We start from the raw sequence: 16,417 nt of genomic DNA on the forward strand, positions 1-16,417 counted from the left end.
CTTCCTCCTATAAACTGTGCCTGGCTTGGATGTTCATCCTGGCAACATGAAACTGACTAACAGACCCCTACACCTCAGTGGCTGATGGCAGGAAAGGTTCATTTGTCCCTAGTGCTTCATGTGCATGTACACCTGGATCACCACTGTTGCTCAGTGCTCTGGGTCAGCCCTGTGGTGTCGAGCCTGAATGTTTCATGCACCCTAGGCGGGAAAGGGATTTGTAGCCAGCTGCTGGGAGAAAACGGCTTTCCTTGTAGGAAGAGCACAACAAACATGCCCTAGTGCTGTCGAGGAGCAGAGCTCTGCCCATGTGAGTGAAGAGGCTGCCTTAGCTGTCATCTTTGTATTTAGACTTTGAGCCCCTTACATAATCTCCCTGTCTTAGCCAACACATGTGCCCCTGCTAGACCCTGATGTAGGTGGCCCCAGGGTCTGCTATCACTGCAGAATGAGAACCTCCTGCCACCTCTAGTCATGGCTGCTCCTAGAACTCCTTTGCTATGTGTATTGAGACCTCCAGAGTGAGAATTCGAGCTCCTGGAAGCCTCGAGGGGATGTGTCTGCCAGCCCCCGGAGAAAGAAGGATGGTGGGAAGGCCAAGGATGACTGGGGACTGCAGAACTGGGAGAAGAGGCACTGGATTTGGTTACTTTGAGAGAGGTGATGGTCCCAAGAGATGGGGCTCAGAGAGTCTTTACTTACATTCCTGGCTCACCCCTTAATGCTCTCATGCCCTCTCTCAAGATGACTTCCTTTTTGAGGTGGTGCTGGGCTAGCCTTTGAAAGGCTACAGTGGCTGTGTGCCCAGGCGCAAGTACTAGCTTTCTCCCTGCTCCTCACCTCCTAGGAACCAGGCCCATCCTGGGGGAAGCAGGGAGGGGCTCCTTTTTATAGCCCTCGTGGAGGCTTTGTGTATAGGCTGTGCTGCTTCCTTCCGGCTCTGGCCCTTCCCGTATTGGCCGGAGGCCCTGGCTTCAACACGACTCAGGATGCAGAGTAAGCGGGGTGAGGCAGGTTTCTCCTACAGAAGACTGGCATCTCCTTTACTGAGCCCAGGCACAGAGGAGTTGGGAATCTAGAAAGAGGTGACCCAGTCTTTGATTCTGAGACATTTGCAAATCTGGAACATGCAGCAAAAAACACAAAACCGGGCCTGACAGGACATGTAGGCTCAGCCAGAGGGCCCAGGTTGGAAGTCCCAAATGGAATTGGCTGTCTGTGTTGCAGCCCTTCCTGGTCTATGGGGTACCCCTCCCCCACTGGCTGGCACATCTATTGGGTAGGCAATTTATACAAAGGCTCTCGAGGTACCAGGGAGTGGCACAGGCACTGGGAAGTGTGGATCCTGACTGCGGCTCCAGGCTTCGGCGGCTCACAAGCCACATTCATGAGGGGTTGGCGCACAGCAAGCTGGCCCACTTGCTGCTGTAGGATCTAATTTTCTTTGGCCCAAGTTGAGGGTACACTCTGGGGTTGAGTTCCTGAAGATGGTTGAAGTTTTGAAATGTGATTGTTGAAGGCATGTATGCCTAAGGGTCACAATGCCATTGGCTTGGCCTAGACAACACTGAGTTTGGCTGTGTAGGTGCAGGTGTGTGAAGGGGGAATTCTAGGATCAATTGGCTCTGCTTCACCTCTGGGCCTGAGTTCATAGGGTGACTAACTTTAGGAAAAGGGGGAGGAAGGCTCCAGTCAGCCACAGTTCCCACAGGTTTCTCAGCCTGCTTGAAGGTAGTAGGTCAGCACAGGGGTACAGTCCAGGTAACCTCAGCTGGCAGGCTGGGTGTCGACAGGGCAAGGGATGGGTATCATTCATTGGGACTTGGCAATAGATCTCCTGATGGTCTCCTTGTCCCACCTGAGCTAGGGAGGCAGCTCTTCCCTTTCTCAGTCCTGCTAGTTGATTATAATATGCTTATTGTTAGCTTGTCAGTCCCAGTTGGGGCTGTGGCCTTCCTTGGGAGCCCTTAGCATATCCACCAGGTAGGTTAGAAAAAAAATATCACTTTGCCAAGGATTTAGTGGAGGGCCTTTTGAGGCCAGCTGTGACAGAGCATTCCTTCCTTCCAGTAAGAACAGTGTACCTAGTGCCAGACTGCTCCCAAAAGGCTGTCCTGATTTCTTTCTTGAGAATTGGCCCACACTTGAATGTGTGTTGGTGAGGGATGGGGCAAGAAGCTTCCTGAGAGGGTAGAACTAGAAAGCAAAAACTGGGAGGGGGAAATTGCAAGGTAGCTATCTCTCAGGAGGGGGAGGAATTTCGAAGTGTCTAAACGAGACTTCCTGGGAAAGCAGTGAGTGAGTTTGTGGGTTCTCCTATGGACTAAAGTCAGGTAGCTTGTTGGGGCTTTGCTTCTCTATGAAGCAAAGGGAGACGGGAGAATCGCTTAGCCAGGCATGACCCAAAGGGAGTATGGTCAGACGCTGTGGAGGCCTGGGTTATGCAGCTCAACTGTGAGAGCCTCTTAGTCTGTGGAGCAAGCTATCTGCGTCACCAGTCCTCCACCTTGTTGACTTCTTTCATCACTGAGAACTAACTCTAGTCAGAGCTTACTCTTGTGTTTTGGGATTTTACGACTGTCCCCACTTTCATAAAAACCAGAGGAGGGAACCAGGGTTAGGTGGAGAGAAGGCAGGGGTTTAAGAGTTCTGGAAGGGAAGGCCTCTAGAGATTCTCCCCTTTCCTTTTGTCTCCTCACTTCAGATGGAGGCTGCTGAATTTTCCTTTCCCCGCCTAACCCATTGCATGTCTACTCTGTAGGAGAGCCTAGCAGGGACAAGGCAGCAGAAGCCTGTAGGTGTCTTTGGCTGAGGGGAGTAGGTTGGTCACCTGAGATGCTCTTTGTTGTTTTCTTTCCATGAACACTTGTTAAATTCCCGTGGAGTGTGTGACAGTCAAGATGGTAGAAATGGTTCCTGCCCTTAGTGAGTTTCCACTCGAGTGGGGAAGACAGCCTTAAAGCACATGCATGCAATTACTGCTGTAAAGAGTGCCACGAGGCAGCCGTGCATGGTGCCGCCCGAAGTGCTTTCTTCCACCTGTGTGTGTTGGCCCCTTTCAGACACTTCCCATTGGGATCCTGAAGCAGTACAGCGCATATTAACTTCTCTGCTCGGTTTCCTCACTTGGAAGATGGGAACTCTATGCTTGGCTTTCATAGTGGTTAGTTGCAGGATGAAACAAAGTCATTTTATCAGGAGTTTTATGTAATGCACAAAGGAATTGTGCAAGAAATGAGTGACAGGATGTCAGGTGCCACTCTTGCTCTGCTGACTTCCCACCCAATAGAGGCATTATTAGCATTCTCTTCTGTGCTTTGCAGTTTCTCAGAACATTAGTTGGCTCTATTTAACATAATCTTCCTAGCATCATGTACAATCCAGTTCTCCCACATTGAAGCTCCATGAGGTGCCTGTGTTCTAAGTACCTGGTATGATGACCCTCATTTAGTGCTCAGTGAGTATGACTAATTGTGAATAATAAAGTCAATTGTGCTTGTTGGAGAGCTGGATTGGGGTCTAGTGACAGAAAAAGGAGTCTACAGAAGGCACTGTGGTGCTGAGAAGTGACAGAGGAGTGCTCAGCACTGCCAATATTTCTGTCACACCTTCCAAGGCTCAGGGTCTATTGTGGAAGAGGTGGAAAGAATGTAAGAGCCAAAGGAAGGGTAGGACTCCTTACACCGTGCTCCTCCAGACACACAATGGCCTGGATATCCATGACCTCACAGTGCCTGACACTCCCTACACAAGACCCTCATAATAGGAGGAAAAGATCATGACATCAAAATAAAAGAGAGACTGATTGAGAGGGGTTGGGGATATGATGGATAGTGGAGTTGCAAAGGGGAAAGTTGGGGAGGGAGGGAATTACCATAGGATATTGTTTACAATTATGGAAGTTGTCAATAAAAAATTAAATTAAAAAAAAGAAAAAGGAGTCTAAAGGCTGATTCTGAAATTTCAGTTTGTGTACAAAAGGCCTGGGTTATAATGCAAGAAGACAATATTTGGTTTGAGGGTTGCCCCCTCCTTTTTGTTTTGTTTTTAGTTGGACAGGTGGGGCTCAGAGGCAGAAGTGGAATTCTGTAGGGTCATATAGAGGCTAGAGATGTTCTGTGAGTTGTCTGTACATTTGGAGGCATGTGGGCATGACTGATGTTGACTAAGGAGAAAGCAGAGACCAGAAGAGACGGCTTTGGCTTGAGCCTTGATGAAGGCCAGTATTTAGTGGGATGGACCTGTAGCTCACAAAGAAGCAGGGAAACCTGTTGAGGTTGTATGGGGAAAATCAAGGGCAGTCTCAAATAGGATGGAGAGTATGGTCACAAAAGAAAACTATAGAAGTGACTTGCATCCAAGTGCTGATTTCCCATGTGACCTGAAGATGCTAAGGAGGCACTCTATAGACTATGTTTTGTTTTGTTTTAAATCCTGGACATTCATAGACTCTGGCTTTGGAGGCCCCTAGATGGCTGGAAGACTACCAGATATGGGTCATGTAGGAAAAACATGGCTCCTGTCAGCCTTCTGGAAGGCAGTGGTCAGAGCATCCAGGACTTCTGACCCACAGGCTTATATAATGCTGGGCTGCCTAGGGAGGCGTCAGCGCTCAGGCAGAGAAGTTGGAGAAAGCCCCCTTCCTGTTACCTCTCTTCCCACTGTGGCAGTCAAGGCCATTGTAGGCCCACCTCTCTTCCCTCTTATCCATGACATTCTGAACACTATTTTGGAACATACTAGTTGCCTTTATTGATGCCTTGGCTTCCATGTCCCCGTCTGTCCAACATGTTCAGGTTAACCCCTAGACCTGCCTTCCATAGAGCACTCAGAGACCCTTTGCACACTCAGCACCATAGACATCTTGTTGTTCCACTCTTTCCATGACCTCATAGTAGCTATCTGCTTCCCCATCTGTTTCCTCCATCAGGCAGGGGTTTTCTCAAAGGCAGGAACTCTGATCCCTTATTGATCTGTTTCCCCAGGACCTAGTTCAGGCCCTGACATAGAGTAGAGAGATACCTGGCAACTAATGGGATGATAGCATCTGATTAAACATCACAGATGGCTGCTGAGAGTTTCCTTCAGCTCGAGTGCTCTATATAAGGCTTCCTTCCTTTGAGACAAGACGTACCGTTACCACCTGAAATGGGTGAAGATACGTTGTGTCCTAGGAAAGAGGCCTGCTTGCCTGGGCGGTATGAAGCTCTCTGTGGTCTTCCTTCCTTTTCCCTGTATGCTCAGTGTCAGGGCTGGCATTACAGTGGTAATACTCCATTGAGCCCCCATCTGCCACCAATTACCATGTGGTCATGTTAAGACACTTTGGACCTTCTATTCCTAATTTCTCTAAATAGAAGATGCCTCTAGACTCAGGGTTACTTGTGTTTTGGTGAGGATCCTGTGCAGCTGCAACCTGGAGCAGTTATTCCCTAGCGGAGCAAGGTCCTATGTAGAGGGATCCCACGGACCTCCATCCAGATGTCTGAATGGCGTCTTCCTGTTTACTAAGGTAGGAAAGGGGCTGCATGCCAACTTGGGCCCAGCTGCTCTTCTGGGTCAGGTGTTTGGGGCAGTCTCTTATGGGTGTAACCTCAAGTTCCTGCTGTCTCCTGGGGAGGGACTGAGTTCTCCTTTCTTCTGGTTTGGTGGCATCTCCTGTGTGGGCATGGGAAGGAGAGGGTGCTTTGGCATCACCTGCCCTTTGCCGTGTGACCCTGTGACTGTGATGTAGGGATCTCTGGATCTGTGTGAAAAGTGGCTTTGTTGATCGTAGGGGGCACTAGAAATGGGTTTGGAGTTCTGATGAAGAAGTTGGAGTCTCCAGGTCTTAGGCTTAGTGGTTGGGCTCCCTCATTTTTCTAGGGCCTGCTGTGTTTCTAACCCTGAAGGAGGATTGGCTACGTTCCAGGGCCTGTGCTTTGAGGAGCCCTGGAAAAGGCTTAGTTTATCGTTCCTGCTGTTTACTTTCTCTGGGGTTCCCGCAATCCTGGGACCCTGCCTGGTAACAGATGCTGCCCCCTCATGGCTGGGCAAGGTGGCTGCCCCATTTCACTGGGCAAGACAGATGGTGGCAGGCTTATGCTTGGCCTGATGTCTGGGGGAGTGGGAGATGAAGGCAGGAAACAGCCCTGCCTTCAGAGAACATTGTCCTCTCCCCTTTCCCAGGCTTCAGACTGGCTGCCTGCAATTTACTTGTTCCCTTAACAAAACTACCTCATGCGAGAACACAGTGGAGTGCTGTCCCAGGGTGAAGGGCACTGCGCTGCAGAAGCAGGTTCGCACCTGCCCTGAGAGGTGTCTTGGCTTCACAACTCTCTAAGTACTTGGGATTAGTTCTCAACACTGGTAGCTCAGGTAAGGAAATAGTCTCTTAAAGGGACAGTGATTGCCATTACTGGCTAGTCCTAGAGGCACTATTGTCTATGCGTGCATGGTCCAGATGCTGTGTGCTTAAGTGCTGTTTCTGGTCTTTGTGGCCTCAAGGCAAGAGTCTGTCCTGGGCTGAGGAAGAAAGTAGAGGGAGATGAGAGAAGATACAGAAAGGGAACATCGCTCTTCTCAGGGTCCCAGGCCTGGTATGCGAACTGATTTTATTCAATTCATTTTTGTGGCATTCTCATTCCATGCTTATAACTGGCCACAAGTGCCAGGCATAAATTACAGTTTCTTCTTTAAAAAAAAAAAAAAAAATCCAAGGCTGGAGAGATGGCTTAGGGGTTAAGGCACTTGCCTGCAAAGCCAAAGGACCCAGGTTCAATTCCCCAGGACACACATAAATCAGATGCACACGGTGGCGCATGCGTCTAGAGTTCATTTGCAGTGGGTGGAGACCCTGGCACACCCATTCTCTCTCTTTCCTTCTTCTTCTCTCTCCCCCCTGCCTCTTTCTCTTGTTTCTCTCAAATAAATAAAAAATAAAATTTAAAAAGTTTACTCTGAAGTTGGGTTAGCAGGACAGGAATGTTGGTAGGTCAGGGCTGCTACTTCTGGGTGGGTATCTGGGCAGTAGTGTAATAAAGTAGTGTAATAAAGGGGCATGGGAAGTGCACCTTCACCAGTGCTCTTGTTACCATGAGCCAGACAGGAGAACAGACTTGATCTGTGTGATTTCAGATCTGTTGATCTCCTATTTCCATAACCCACCAGCAGGGTTGCACATGCCCCAGACTATAGAAAGTATGCAGGTGGGGTGCTGCTGGCTCAGGAAACAGTATCTTTTTGTTGTTTTTGTTTGAGGCAGGGTCTTACTCTATCCCAGCCTGACGTGGAATTGATTGTAGCCCAGGCTTCCCTCAAACTCAAAGTGATCCTCCTACCTCATCCTCCCACATGCCACCACACCCAGCTCCGGAAGTAGCAGTATCTTAGCTGGTAAAATGCAAGGCCTCCAGCCCTGCTCTGCCCCACATAATGCTGTCGTCACGTGAGGCCCTTTAAGCTGTTAAATTGCTTCTTGGGTTCTTTTCCATGAATGTTTGTGTTTGTCCCCCAGCAGAACCATGGCATGCTTCTAGATTCATTTCTCCTACTTCTACCTTATGAAAGCATCAGACAAGTATGTTCCTAGCAAGGCCCTCACAGTAACTTTTTTTCTGGGAAAGTTGAGGCTGAAGGAGTGAGGGACTGTCAGAGCCTCACAGCTGAAATTGAAGACCCCCATGATTCTTCTTCCTAGGCCTGGCAGCTTTAAGGGTCAGATGGATGGCTTTCTGGGGGAGCAGAAGGAAGTTGGGAAGAACAGAGACCCCGTCTTCTGCCTGATGTACCAGACCGTGTGGCCTGTGAGAAGTTTCTTAGTCTTCAGAGCTGGCATATAATGCTAGTGTGGATGGGTCTCCGTTGACTCAGAGCCCTTCAAGAAGAGCTGGCCACGGTGGCTCACACCTGTCACCCCAGCATGCTGAGGCAAGAGCCAATATAGGCTAGCCTGCATTATCATAAGACTCTGTCTCAAGAAGAAAAAGAAAGAAAACCAAGTCTTTGATTTCCTTATGAGTTTGCGGGGACTACCTGTAAAGGACTAGGTCCTGCTCACTGTCCCAAAAAGCTTATCTTGTCCTTGTTGACCACAGTCCTGTTTGGAGAGGCAATGCCAGGCCATTCCTGAAACCCGGGTAGTCCTTCTCCATTGGCATGCAGTGCTGGTCCTTGGAGGAGTGAGCATGCGGAAGCTCTGACTCTCCGTGCTAGCTGTGTTATGTCCACTGCAGGCACCTTTGTTCTTGTGGCACACATGAGGTTGTAGAGTTTGCCCTTGTCCTCAGAGTTCTTCTTACCCCCCAGCTCCTGCACAGCAAGTGCTTCTCAGTACCCCTGCCCTTGTTCCCCCAGAGATCAAGTTTAGCCAGGGGGTCTTGGGAGACTGGGATGCCTGCCTCACTTACTTGCCTGGTTGCTACTTCAAGCAAGTACTTACTTTGACTTCAGACTGGAGCTCACCTAGGGCCCATTGGCTCTGTGCATATGCACACAGTCATGTGTACAAGAGGGTATGGGGTAATATGAAGCCAGACAGAAGCCACTGGACCAGCCCTGGGGCTGCATGCTAAATGGAAACCACATCACTGTGGACTATCTCTGGTGTGTGCTGGCAGCAAAGGGAAATGCCTCAACTGAGAGTTATGTAGGGCCTAACACACACACACACACACACACTCTCTCTCTCTCTCTCTCTCTCTCCTCCCCCCCTCTGTGTATATGTGTGTATAAGGTAAGATGTGGGAGGGGGATGATAGCTTTACACCGGAAGAATATTCTGGTTTCTTTTGAAAGGGCAGAGTGTGTGGTTACTGTGCAGTTTCTGATCTGGGCATTTCCCCTGCTGGAAGCTCTTCATTCCATCTTTAGAAACTATGTTCTCAGGTTGGGTTTTTATGACCCAGATCTCCCCCACCCCCTGTGCTGTGCCTGCTTTATCTTATTTGTTCATTTAGTCCTTTAGCACGTACTAGAGGGGCTCTGCCTCTCTTAGGGGCAGTGAGAAACATACGTGTTTGAAGCACCCTGAAGCATCAAGGGAATCATTGCTGTGGGTGGAGCTTATCATTGGGTCTTTCATCGGGGAACATGGAGTGGGAGAATGGAGCCAGGTCAGGACTGTGAGGAAATGGGGGCAGCTATTCTTTTGTTTAATTTATTTATTTGAAAGAAAGAGAATGGATGTGCCAGGGCCTCCTCCAGCCACTGCAAATGAACTCCAGATGGAAGTGCCACTTTGGTTATCTGGCTTATTATGGATATTGGGGAATAAAACCTGGTCTCTTAGGCTTCACAGGCAAGCACCTTAACCTCTAAGACATCTCTCTAGCCTGAGATAGCTATTCTTCTTCTAGCTCTAGGTTGATTTGGATGAAGAGAGAATGGAAAAAGCTCAGGAAATCTTGAAGCCCTATCCCAAAGGGCCTTAAATGCCATAGGAAGAGCAGGTCCTCATTAGATTGGCAGTAGACAGCCTCAGGAGGGAGTGGATGAGCCACAGGAGTCCAAAACATGTCTTATGAAGGTTCCGCAGAGTTAGGAAGGAGGAATGGATGGCAGGTGTGAACTAGGACCCCCAGCAGGAAGCCAGGGCTTCCTCCTGGAGGAGAGACCAGGCTTCACTGAGAGGACAGAGTGGGCCCAGAGACGGTCTGTATGGGGTAGTGGAGAGCCTAGGGCAGGGCATTTTAGACCCTCCCAGACTGAGGGAAAGCTCACAGTCACGTGTGCTGGCCATGCCAAGTTTCTTCCGCTGGCCCTGATCCTCCTAGAATCTGCCTCCCAGAACTGAGTGTTTCCTCCTGCCCTGGGTTCCAGCCCACGGCGGGCTGGAGTACGTGTAGCCGTGGGGCAGCCGTGTTGGGGCCTGTGCACTGAGTGCGCTGGCGGAGGAGCAGTCCCTCCTTGCAGCACGCACAGGCCGGTGCCGCCTGCTGTGCTGTCCGTGCTCACCGTCATCCTGGCACTGCTCTTGTTGGTTGCCTGCCACCCTTCCCAAAGGGACAGGATAGCTGTCCCTCTGCTGAGGTGAAGTAGCTCGTACGGAGCAGAGCAGGGGGTCTGGTCCAGACAGTCTCACCCAGCGCCTGTGGTGGTGGTTTCCACAACCCAGACACCCAGAGAAACTCATTCAGCCGTTTGCTCTTAGAAGGTAAGACTGGGACTGGGACAAGTTAAATGAGTCACCAGCTCAGTTGCCGCGTGTGGTATTCACTCAAGTTCATGGTCATGGCAGGTTGTTTGCCATTCAGGCCCATGTACTTCCCTGACCTGAGAGGGAAGGGGGAAGTCAAGGACCTTTTGATAGCTGAGATAAGGAACTAACAGCAGACCATACATGGGCTGAACCCAGGATACATGCTATACTTGGACAGCCATGATCTTAGAACCAGGCCTCTTGATGAAACTGGTATGGACATGCCTTTGGAGTATGGAACCCTTCAGGTTTACCAGTTCTCTGGGTCTGAGCCTACTTCTCTGGGATGCTAACCCATCTGGACCTGCTCACCTGTGCCCCCTGGGACTTTACCGTTGGTTCTGTGTCTATACTGTGTCAGAATGTGGTCCACATGGAACAGTCTTGGGTCTGTGTTATTCCTTAAAGAGTCCATCTAGCTCCTTTTCACTTCAAAGCATCCAGTCTGCACGGGAACAAAGATGGGGAAAGAATACTACATAAGCTTCCTGTCCCCAGATAACCCTCTCAGCCCTTTCTGCCCTGAGAAAAAGTGTACCCTTGAGGCTGGGATGGCTCAGTGGTGGTGCGCGCACCTGGAGTTCATTTGCAGCAACAGCAAGGGAGCCTAAGCACACCCATTCATCAAAGTCTTATTTCCCTCAGCAAATAAGTAAAAACAAAAATACATTTTTTTAAAAAGAAGACAAAAAAGGTCTACCCTTTAGATCAACTCAGCTCTCTTAGTATCACCTGCAATGCATGAGAATGGTTTTGGCCCTGTCCCAGTGAAGTGGGTATCTTTCTTTCTCCTGAGTAGTACTAGAGCGAGGGAGGAAGCCAGGCCCCTCTCCTGTTGGTGGTGTCCTGGACAGCCCTAGCCTGACTTCGACCCTTCACTACCTTCCTAGTTGATATTCGTGAAATCAAGGAGATACGCCCAGGGAAGACCTCACGGGACTTTGACCGCTACCAAGAGGACCCTGCTTTCCGGCCAGACCAGTCTCACTGCTTTGTCATCCTCTATGGAATGGAATTCCGCCTGAAGACCCTGAGCCTGCAAGGTGGGAGACAAGGGCTTTGAGGAGGCAGGGTGTAGGCAAGGGGAGTGCCCAGCAGCCCTTGGCCCTGTGAGAGGCCTGGTCTTCAGCTGAGCTGTTGCTGTTCTCACAGCCACATCGGAGGACGAAGTGAGCATGTGGGTCAAGGGTTTGACCTGGCTGATGGAAGATACACGGCAGGCGGCCACACCCCTGCAGATTGAGAGGTAAGACTCAACTCCCGATGTGGTTTTGGCCAGATGCCTTGGGACCAGGCGAGCAAAGGCAGGGGCTTCAGGCCTCCGTGCACCCAGAGACCCTGCTTCTCTCCTCCTCAGGCCTCACTGTAGTGAAGAAACGGCCTCACCAGGCTTCTCTCTCTCCAGGTGGCTCCGGAAGCAGTTCTACTCTGTGGATCGCAACCGTGAGGATCGGTAGGTGCTGAGCTGTGGTTCATACCAGAGTAGTGGCAGAGGTGCCCAGGAGAATAGATGAGCTCCTGAGCAGCTACTTGAAGAACAGAAGAATGACCTGTCCTAAGTGCACCAGGCAGTTCTGGCCCAAGTAGCTTCGACAGAGCCTTCTGGTTGCCTTAGTGCCAGCTGATGAAAGAAGCCAGAGACAGTTTGTTGGGTTCTCCTCAGATGTGGCTCTGCATGTCTTGCAGACTGTCTTTAGGGCCAGGGTGGAAGTAGCGTATAAAGGAGCACCTTGAGGTGCTCTCAGGCCTGGAGTACAGCTGGGAGCTAAGAGACAGGAGCAAGGACCAGTTGGTGGTGTCCTGCACCGTGCTAAGGCCCCCTGATGATTCTAAGGGGCAAGAGGTCATGAGAGGAACAGAGAAGAGGAGCAGCATGCCCCGACCTACAGTTGGCTCAGGATCATGTTGACTTTTCTGTGGGGGCAGGGCTGTTAGGAACTATTTCACCACTCCGTATGAAAGATGAAAAGGCTTGGTTGGAGTAATAATGGTAGGAAGTAGCTGGATTTTGGCTGTGTATTGTGTTTTGAAGACAGAGCCAAAAAGAATTTTCCTAGCACATTGGTTTTGGGGTGTATAAAAGAGATGAGTCAAGGATCAGTTGTCATTTTGGATTCCACAACCAGAAAACAGAGTTGCCATTAATGGAGACAGTACTGTGGGAATAGCACACCGTGGGGAGCTCAGGGGTGCAGTGTGGGCATACATTTTACAGTGCATATTTGATATCCAGGTGGAAGTGTGTAGTCAGAAGGTGGGTAGGATGTGGTCAAAGGAGGCATTAGGGCTGGAGACAGTAATATAGGAATATGTAGGTGATAGTGAAAGCCTGAGGAATGGATGAGGTCACCCAGGGGCCCAGGAATGCAAGGAAAGTGAGGAGGCCCAGAGGTGACTCAGACCTCCTATAAGGGGCTGGGCGGGATCGGTGACGACTACAAACTGACCTTCACATACGTATGACATGATGGAAATCGCATCTTCAGCCCAGTACTGAGCAGCTAGGGGACATAAAAGGAGTATTGTACAAATGACTTTCCAGGAGTGTAGCCATGGAGAGAGAAGGGGCGGCAGCTGGAGAGCTAAGCAGAGCAAGACAGTGTAATAGCATGTTTACATGTTGATGGGACAGGGTGGTGGGCAGAGGCTTCTGTCTTCCCCCTGGGTAGCTAAGTGTCAAGTGACCCGGAGCCTGTGCAGAGCAGGCACTCACACTAAGGCAGTTGACCATTGGTGAAGAGCTGAGTCCCCTCAGGAAATTCTGGTGCTCCATGTCAGATACTCTGCCAAAGGAGATACCCTTCCTTTCTTCATCTTGTCTGTCCTGTACCAGGTCCATGTCCTAGCCCCATGCCTGAAGCATGACAACCCTGGAGGGTAGGGGGTGTGCCATCTGACTGAGTTCCTTGCCTGGAGCCAGCTCTCTGTTCAGCGTCAGGCGTGTGTGCCCAGGCAGCAGTGGTTGTACGTGGCTGAGATGCCTCCCTCCCCTCCCTGCACCTTGTACTCTGTTACTCATGAGCCTAGGGACTGTGGCTTCCAAGACATCCTAGGGCAACCCAATGCCGAGGCACCGTGGCTGTGAGTGAGCGCTGCCCTCTGTCCTGAGAGGGGTCCTGGGCTACGGAAGGCACTCACTTCTTGCCACAGCGTCCTTTTCCTTATTCAGACTGAAACAGGCCCAGAAAAAGGAAGGGGCTTACATGGTCATGCCATGGATTCTGATCCAAACTTGCCCTTAGGACCTCAGGCTCCCCGAGTCAAGTTGATTACCTGTGTACACTCAGGTGGGCTGAGCTGACAGGTCAGAGAGATGTACCTTTCTTCTCAGCATATCAGCCAAGGACCTGAAGAACATGCTGTCACAGGTGAACTACAGGGTCCCAAACATGCGCTTTCTCCGAGAGAGGCTGACGGTAAGGGCTTCTTGCAGCTGTTGGTTGCCAGGGCAGGAGAGGCCAGGAGCCCCTTGACTGGGAGCTGACTGGCAGTCCTGCTCTGTACTTGTAGGACGTGGAGCAGCGCAGCGGGGACATCACCTATGGGCAGTTCGCCCAACTGTACCGCAGCCTCATGTACAGCGCCCAGAAGACGGTGCATGAGCCACCTGCTCTTCCCTGCCTTTGCCTGGGCTCTTCCACTCCCTCCCCAGCCTTGCTTGCCTCTGCCTCGTTGCCCTGCTTGGGGACTTTTGGGTGCCATTTCTCTAATCGTCCTCCTGAGGCCTCCCCCCATCTGCTGTCCCAGCCTCTCTTCCCGAGAGCCCCTTTCCTGCATGGCCTTCGAGGCTCTCACCCTGACCAGGTTCTGTTTCCTGCAGATGGACCTTCCCTTCTTGGAAGCCAGCACTTTGAGGTTTGGTTTGGGTTAGGGAGTTGGGGTTCTCCCCTGGGAGATTTCTAATCCAGGTGGGAAGCATTGGGAGGGTGAGCTGGGTGGCCATTCTGGGCAACTTCACTACCTGGGAGTTGGGTTCTGCCTTGTGACAGGCCACTGGCTGCCAGACCTTCATTTTCTCTCTCTCTGCAGGACTGGGGAGCGGCCGGAGCTCTGCCGAGTGTCTCTTCCTGAGTTCCAGCAGTTTCTCCTTGAGTACCAGGGGGTGAGGCTGGGCTGAGGAAGCTGGGCCAGGGTTAAGACTAAAGTGCAAACTCATCACTGCAGGCCTTTCCCATGATCCTCTCCCCTCCCAGCAGGAGCTTTGGGCTGTTGACCGGCTCCAGGTGCAGGAATTCATGCTCAGTTTCCTCCGGGACCCCTTAAGAGAGATTGAGGAGCCATACTTCTTCCTGGATGAGGTAAGACCTGCTTTTCACACCTTTCTGTCAGAAAAATGGATGGAATAAGGAGGCCCACCTGAGTCCCAGTTGTTTTTGTTCCTGCCTACTGTCCACCTCCCCTGGAAGGCTCCGACTTCCATCTTGGGTGGCAGTCAGACTCACTTTCCTGCCCTTCCACATTTGTGCCTGAACAGTTTGTCACCTTCCTGTTCTCCAAAGAGAATAGTGTGTGGAACTCCCAGCTGGATGCTGTGTGCCCAGACACCATGAATAACCCTCTTTCCCACTACTGGATTTCCTCCTCTCACAACACGTGAGTGTGGCTCCCTCAGCCCACCCAGCCCCTTCTGGGACAGAAAGAGGACCCATTGGAGCACACCTCCTTTCCCTTTTCAGATACCTGACGGGGGACCAGTTCTCCAGCGAATCCTCCCTGGAAGCCTATGCCCGCTGCCTGAGAATGGGCTGCCGCTGCATTGAGTGTGCGTGGGGGCCAGGGCCTGGGGAGGGAAGGTGGGAGGCCTGCCTCCTGACCATGATGATATTATATTATCCCCAGTGGACTGCTGGGATGGACCAGATGGGATGCCAGTCATTTATCATGGGCATACCCTCACCACCAAGATCAAGTTCTCAGATGTCCTGCACACCATCAAGGAGCATGCTTTTGTGGCCTCGGAGTGAGTAGAAAAGGAGGATACAAGCATCTTCTCTTTCCTAGGACCCTCATGCTTGTCCCCACTCCTCCCTTCCTCTTCTGCTTCTTACTCAAAACAATTTCCTAAGTTACTACTTTTCATTTCAGAATGTTGCTCACCTTCTTGGGTCTTCCTCTTCAGTCTATGGGGTATAGTCAAGTTCATCTCAGCTTTAAGAAACTTTGTTTTTTGTTTGTTTGTTTGTTTTTGGTTTTCGAGATAGCGTCTCACTGTATCCCGGGCTGACATGGAATTCACTATGTAGTCTCAGGATGGCCTTAAACTCATGGCGATCCTCCTATCTGCCTCTCGAGTGCTGGGATTAAAGGTGTGTGACACCACGCCCAGCTCAAGAAACACTTTTAAAACCATAGTCTCTTTAGGTCAGTGTCTTGCTAGCTCCTTTCCCTTCACAGCCCAGAAACTCATCTGGGTTACCTCTGAGCCATTCTTTAGTTCCTATCCACCAGTGAACTTAGTCTTCAGTCTTTGAACTCACTAAAAAAATACTCATTTGAAGGCTGCTTCCCGACCTGTTTGGTGTCACCTCTCGCACTGCTAGACAGCTCCATAACTGAGCCAATCTGATGCTCCTTCCAGTCAACTTCCAGTCCTTGGTTCCCATTGCATATAGTTGCCTCCTGAGGAGTCCCTTCACCCTACCAGTGGCTCCCTGCTCTCTGGGAGAGGTCCTGTGTCTAAACCCTTGGCTCTCACTATCTCACTCTGAGGAGCTGTTTGGACTGTGCCTTAACCTGCCTAACTATAGTTCTGTATCATTGTCCTCCTTGCCCCTTCAGGTATCCTGTCATTCTGTCCATTGAGGACCACTGTAGTATTGCCCAGCAAAGGAATATGGCCCAGTACTTCAAAAAGGTGCTTGGGGACACACTCCTCACCAAGCCTGTGGACATTGCTGCTGATGGACTCCCCTCACCCAACCAGCTCAAAAGGAAGATCCTAATCAAGGTGTGATAAAGTTAGTGGGAGGAGCCTGTGCTTCCCAGTGCCTTTCCCAGGTCAGGGCTCCTGCTTTTGACGTAGTCTTGGATGACGACGTAGAGCTGGAGCAGGCTTCACTATACCTGGCCTTCCCCCACAGCACAAGAAGCTGGCTGAGGGCAGTGCCTATGAGGAGGTGCCCACTTCTGTGATGTACTCTGAGAACGACATCAGCAACTCCATCAAGAATGGCATTCTTTACCTGGAAGACCCTGTGAACCATGTGAGGCTTGGGCTGGTGTGAGCCTGGTGGGACACGA

General features: G+C 50.8%; 1 protein-coding gene across 1 annotated transcript in view; it reads left to right on the forward strand.

The window, feature by feature from the left end:
• Plcg1 (phospholipase C gamma 1) overlaps positions 1-16,417 on the forward strand; it is a 35,298-nt gene that overhangs the window by 8,509 nt on the left and 10,372 nt on the right. The window contains exons 2-14 of the mRNA XM_004669285.2: positions 11,068-11,220; positions 11,330-11,423; positions 11,583-11,630; positions 13,509-13,593; positions 13,688-13,771; positions 13,998-14,032; positions 14,207-14,279; positions 14,374-14,475; positions 14,652-14,770; positions 14,854-14,939; positions 15,017-15,137; positions 15,956-16,124; positions 16,258-16,380. Coding sequence (XP_004669342.2) covers positions 11,068-11,220; positions 11,330-11,423; positions 11,583-11,630; positions 13,509-13,593; positions 13,688-13,771; positions 13,998-14,032; positions 14,207-14,279; positions 14,374-14,475; positions 14,652-14,770; positions 14,854-14,939; positions 15,017-15,137; positions 15,956-16,124; positions 16,258-16,380 — 1,292 coding nt within the window. The remainder of the gene's footprint in view (positions 1-11,067; positions 11,221-11,329; positions 11,424-11,582; positions 11,631-13,508; positions 13,594-13,687; positions 13,772-13,997; positions 14,033-14,206; positions 14,280-14,373; positions 14,476-14,651; positions 14,771-14,853; positions 14,940-15,016; positions 15,138-15,955; positions 16,125-16,257; positions 16,381-16,417) is intronic.

The sequence above is a fragment of the Jaculus jaculus genome, chromosome 8 (genome assembly GCF_020740685.1).
Source record: "Jaculus jaculus isolate mJacJac1 chromosome 8, mJacJac1.mat.Y.cur, whole genome shotgun sequence".
Classification (NCBI taxonomy): Eukaryota; Metazoa; Chordata; class Mammalia; order Rodentia; family Dipodidae; genus Jaculus; species Jaculus jaculus.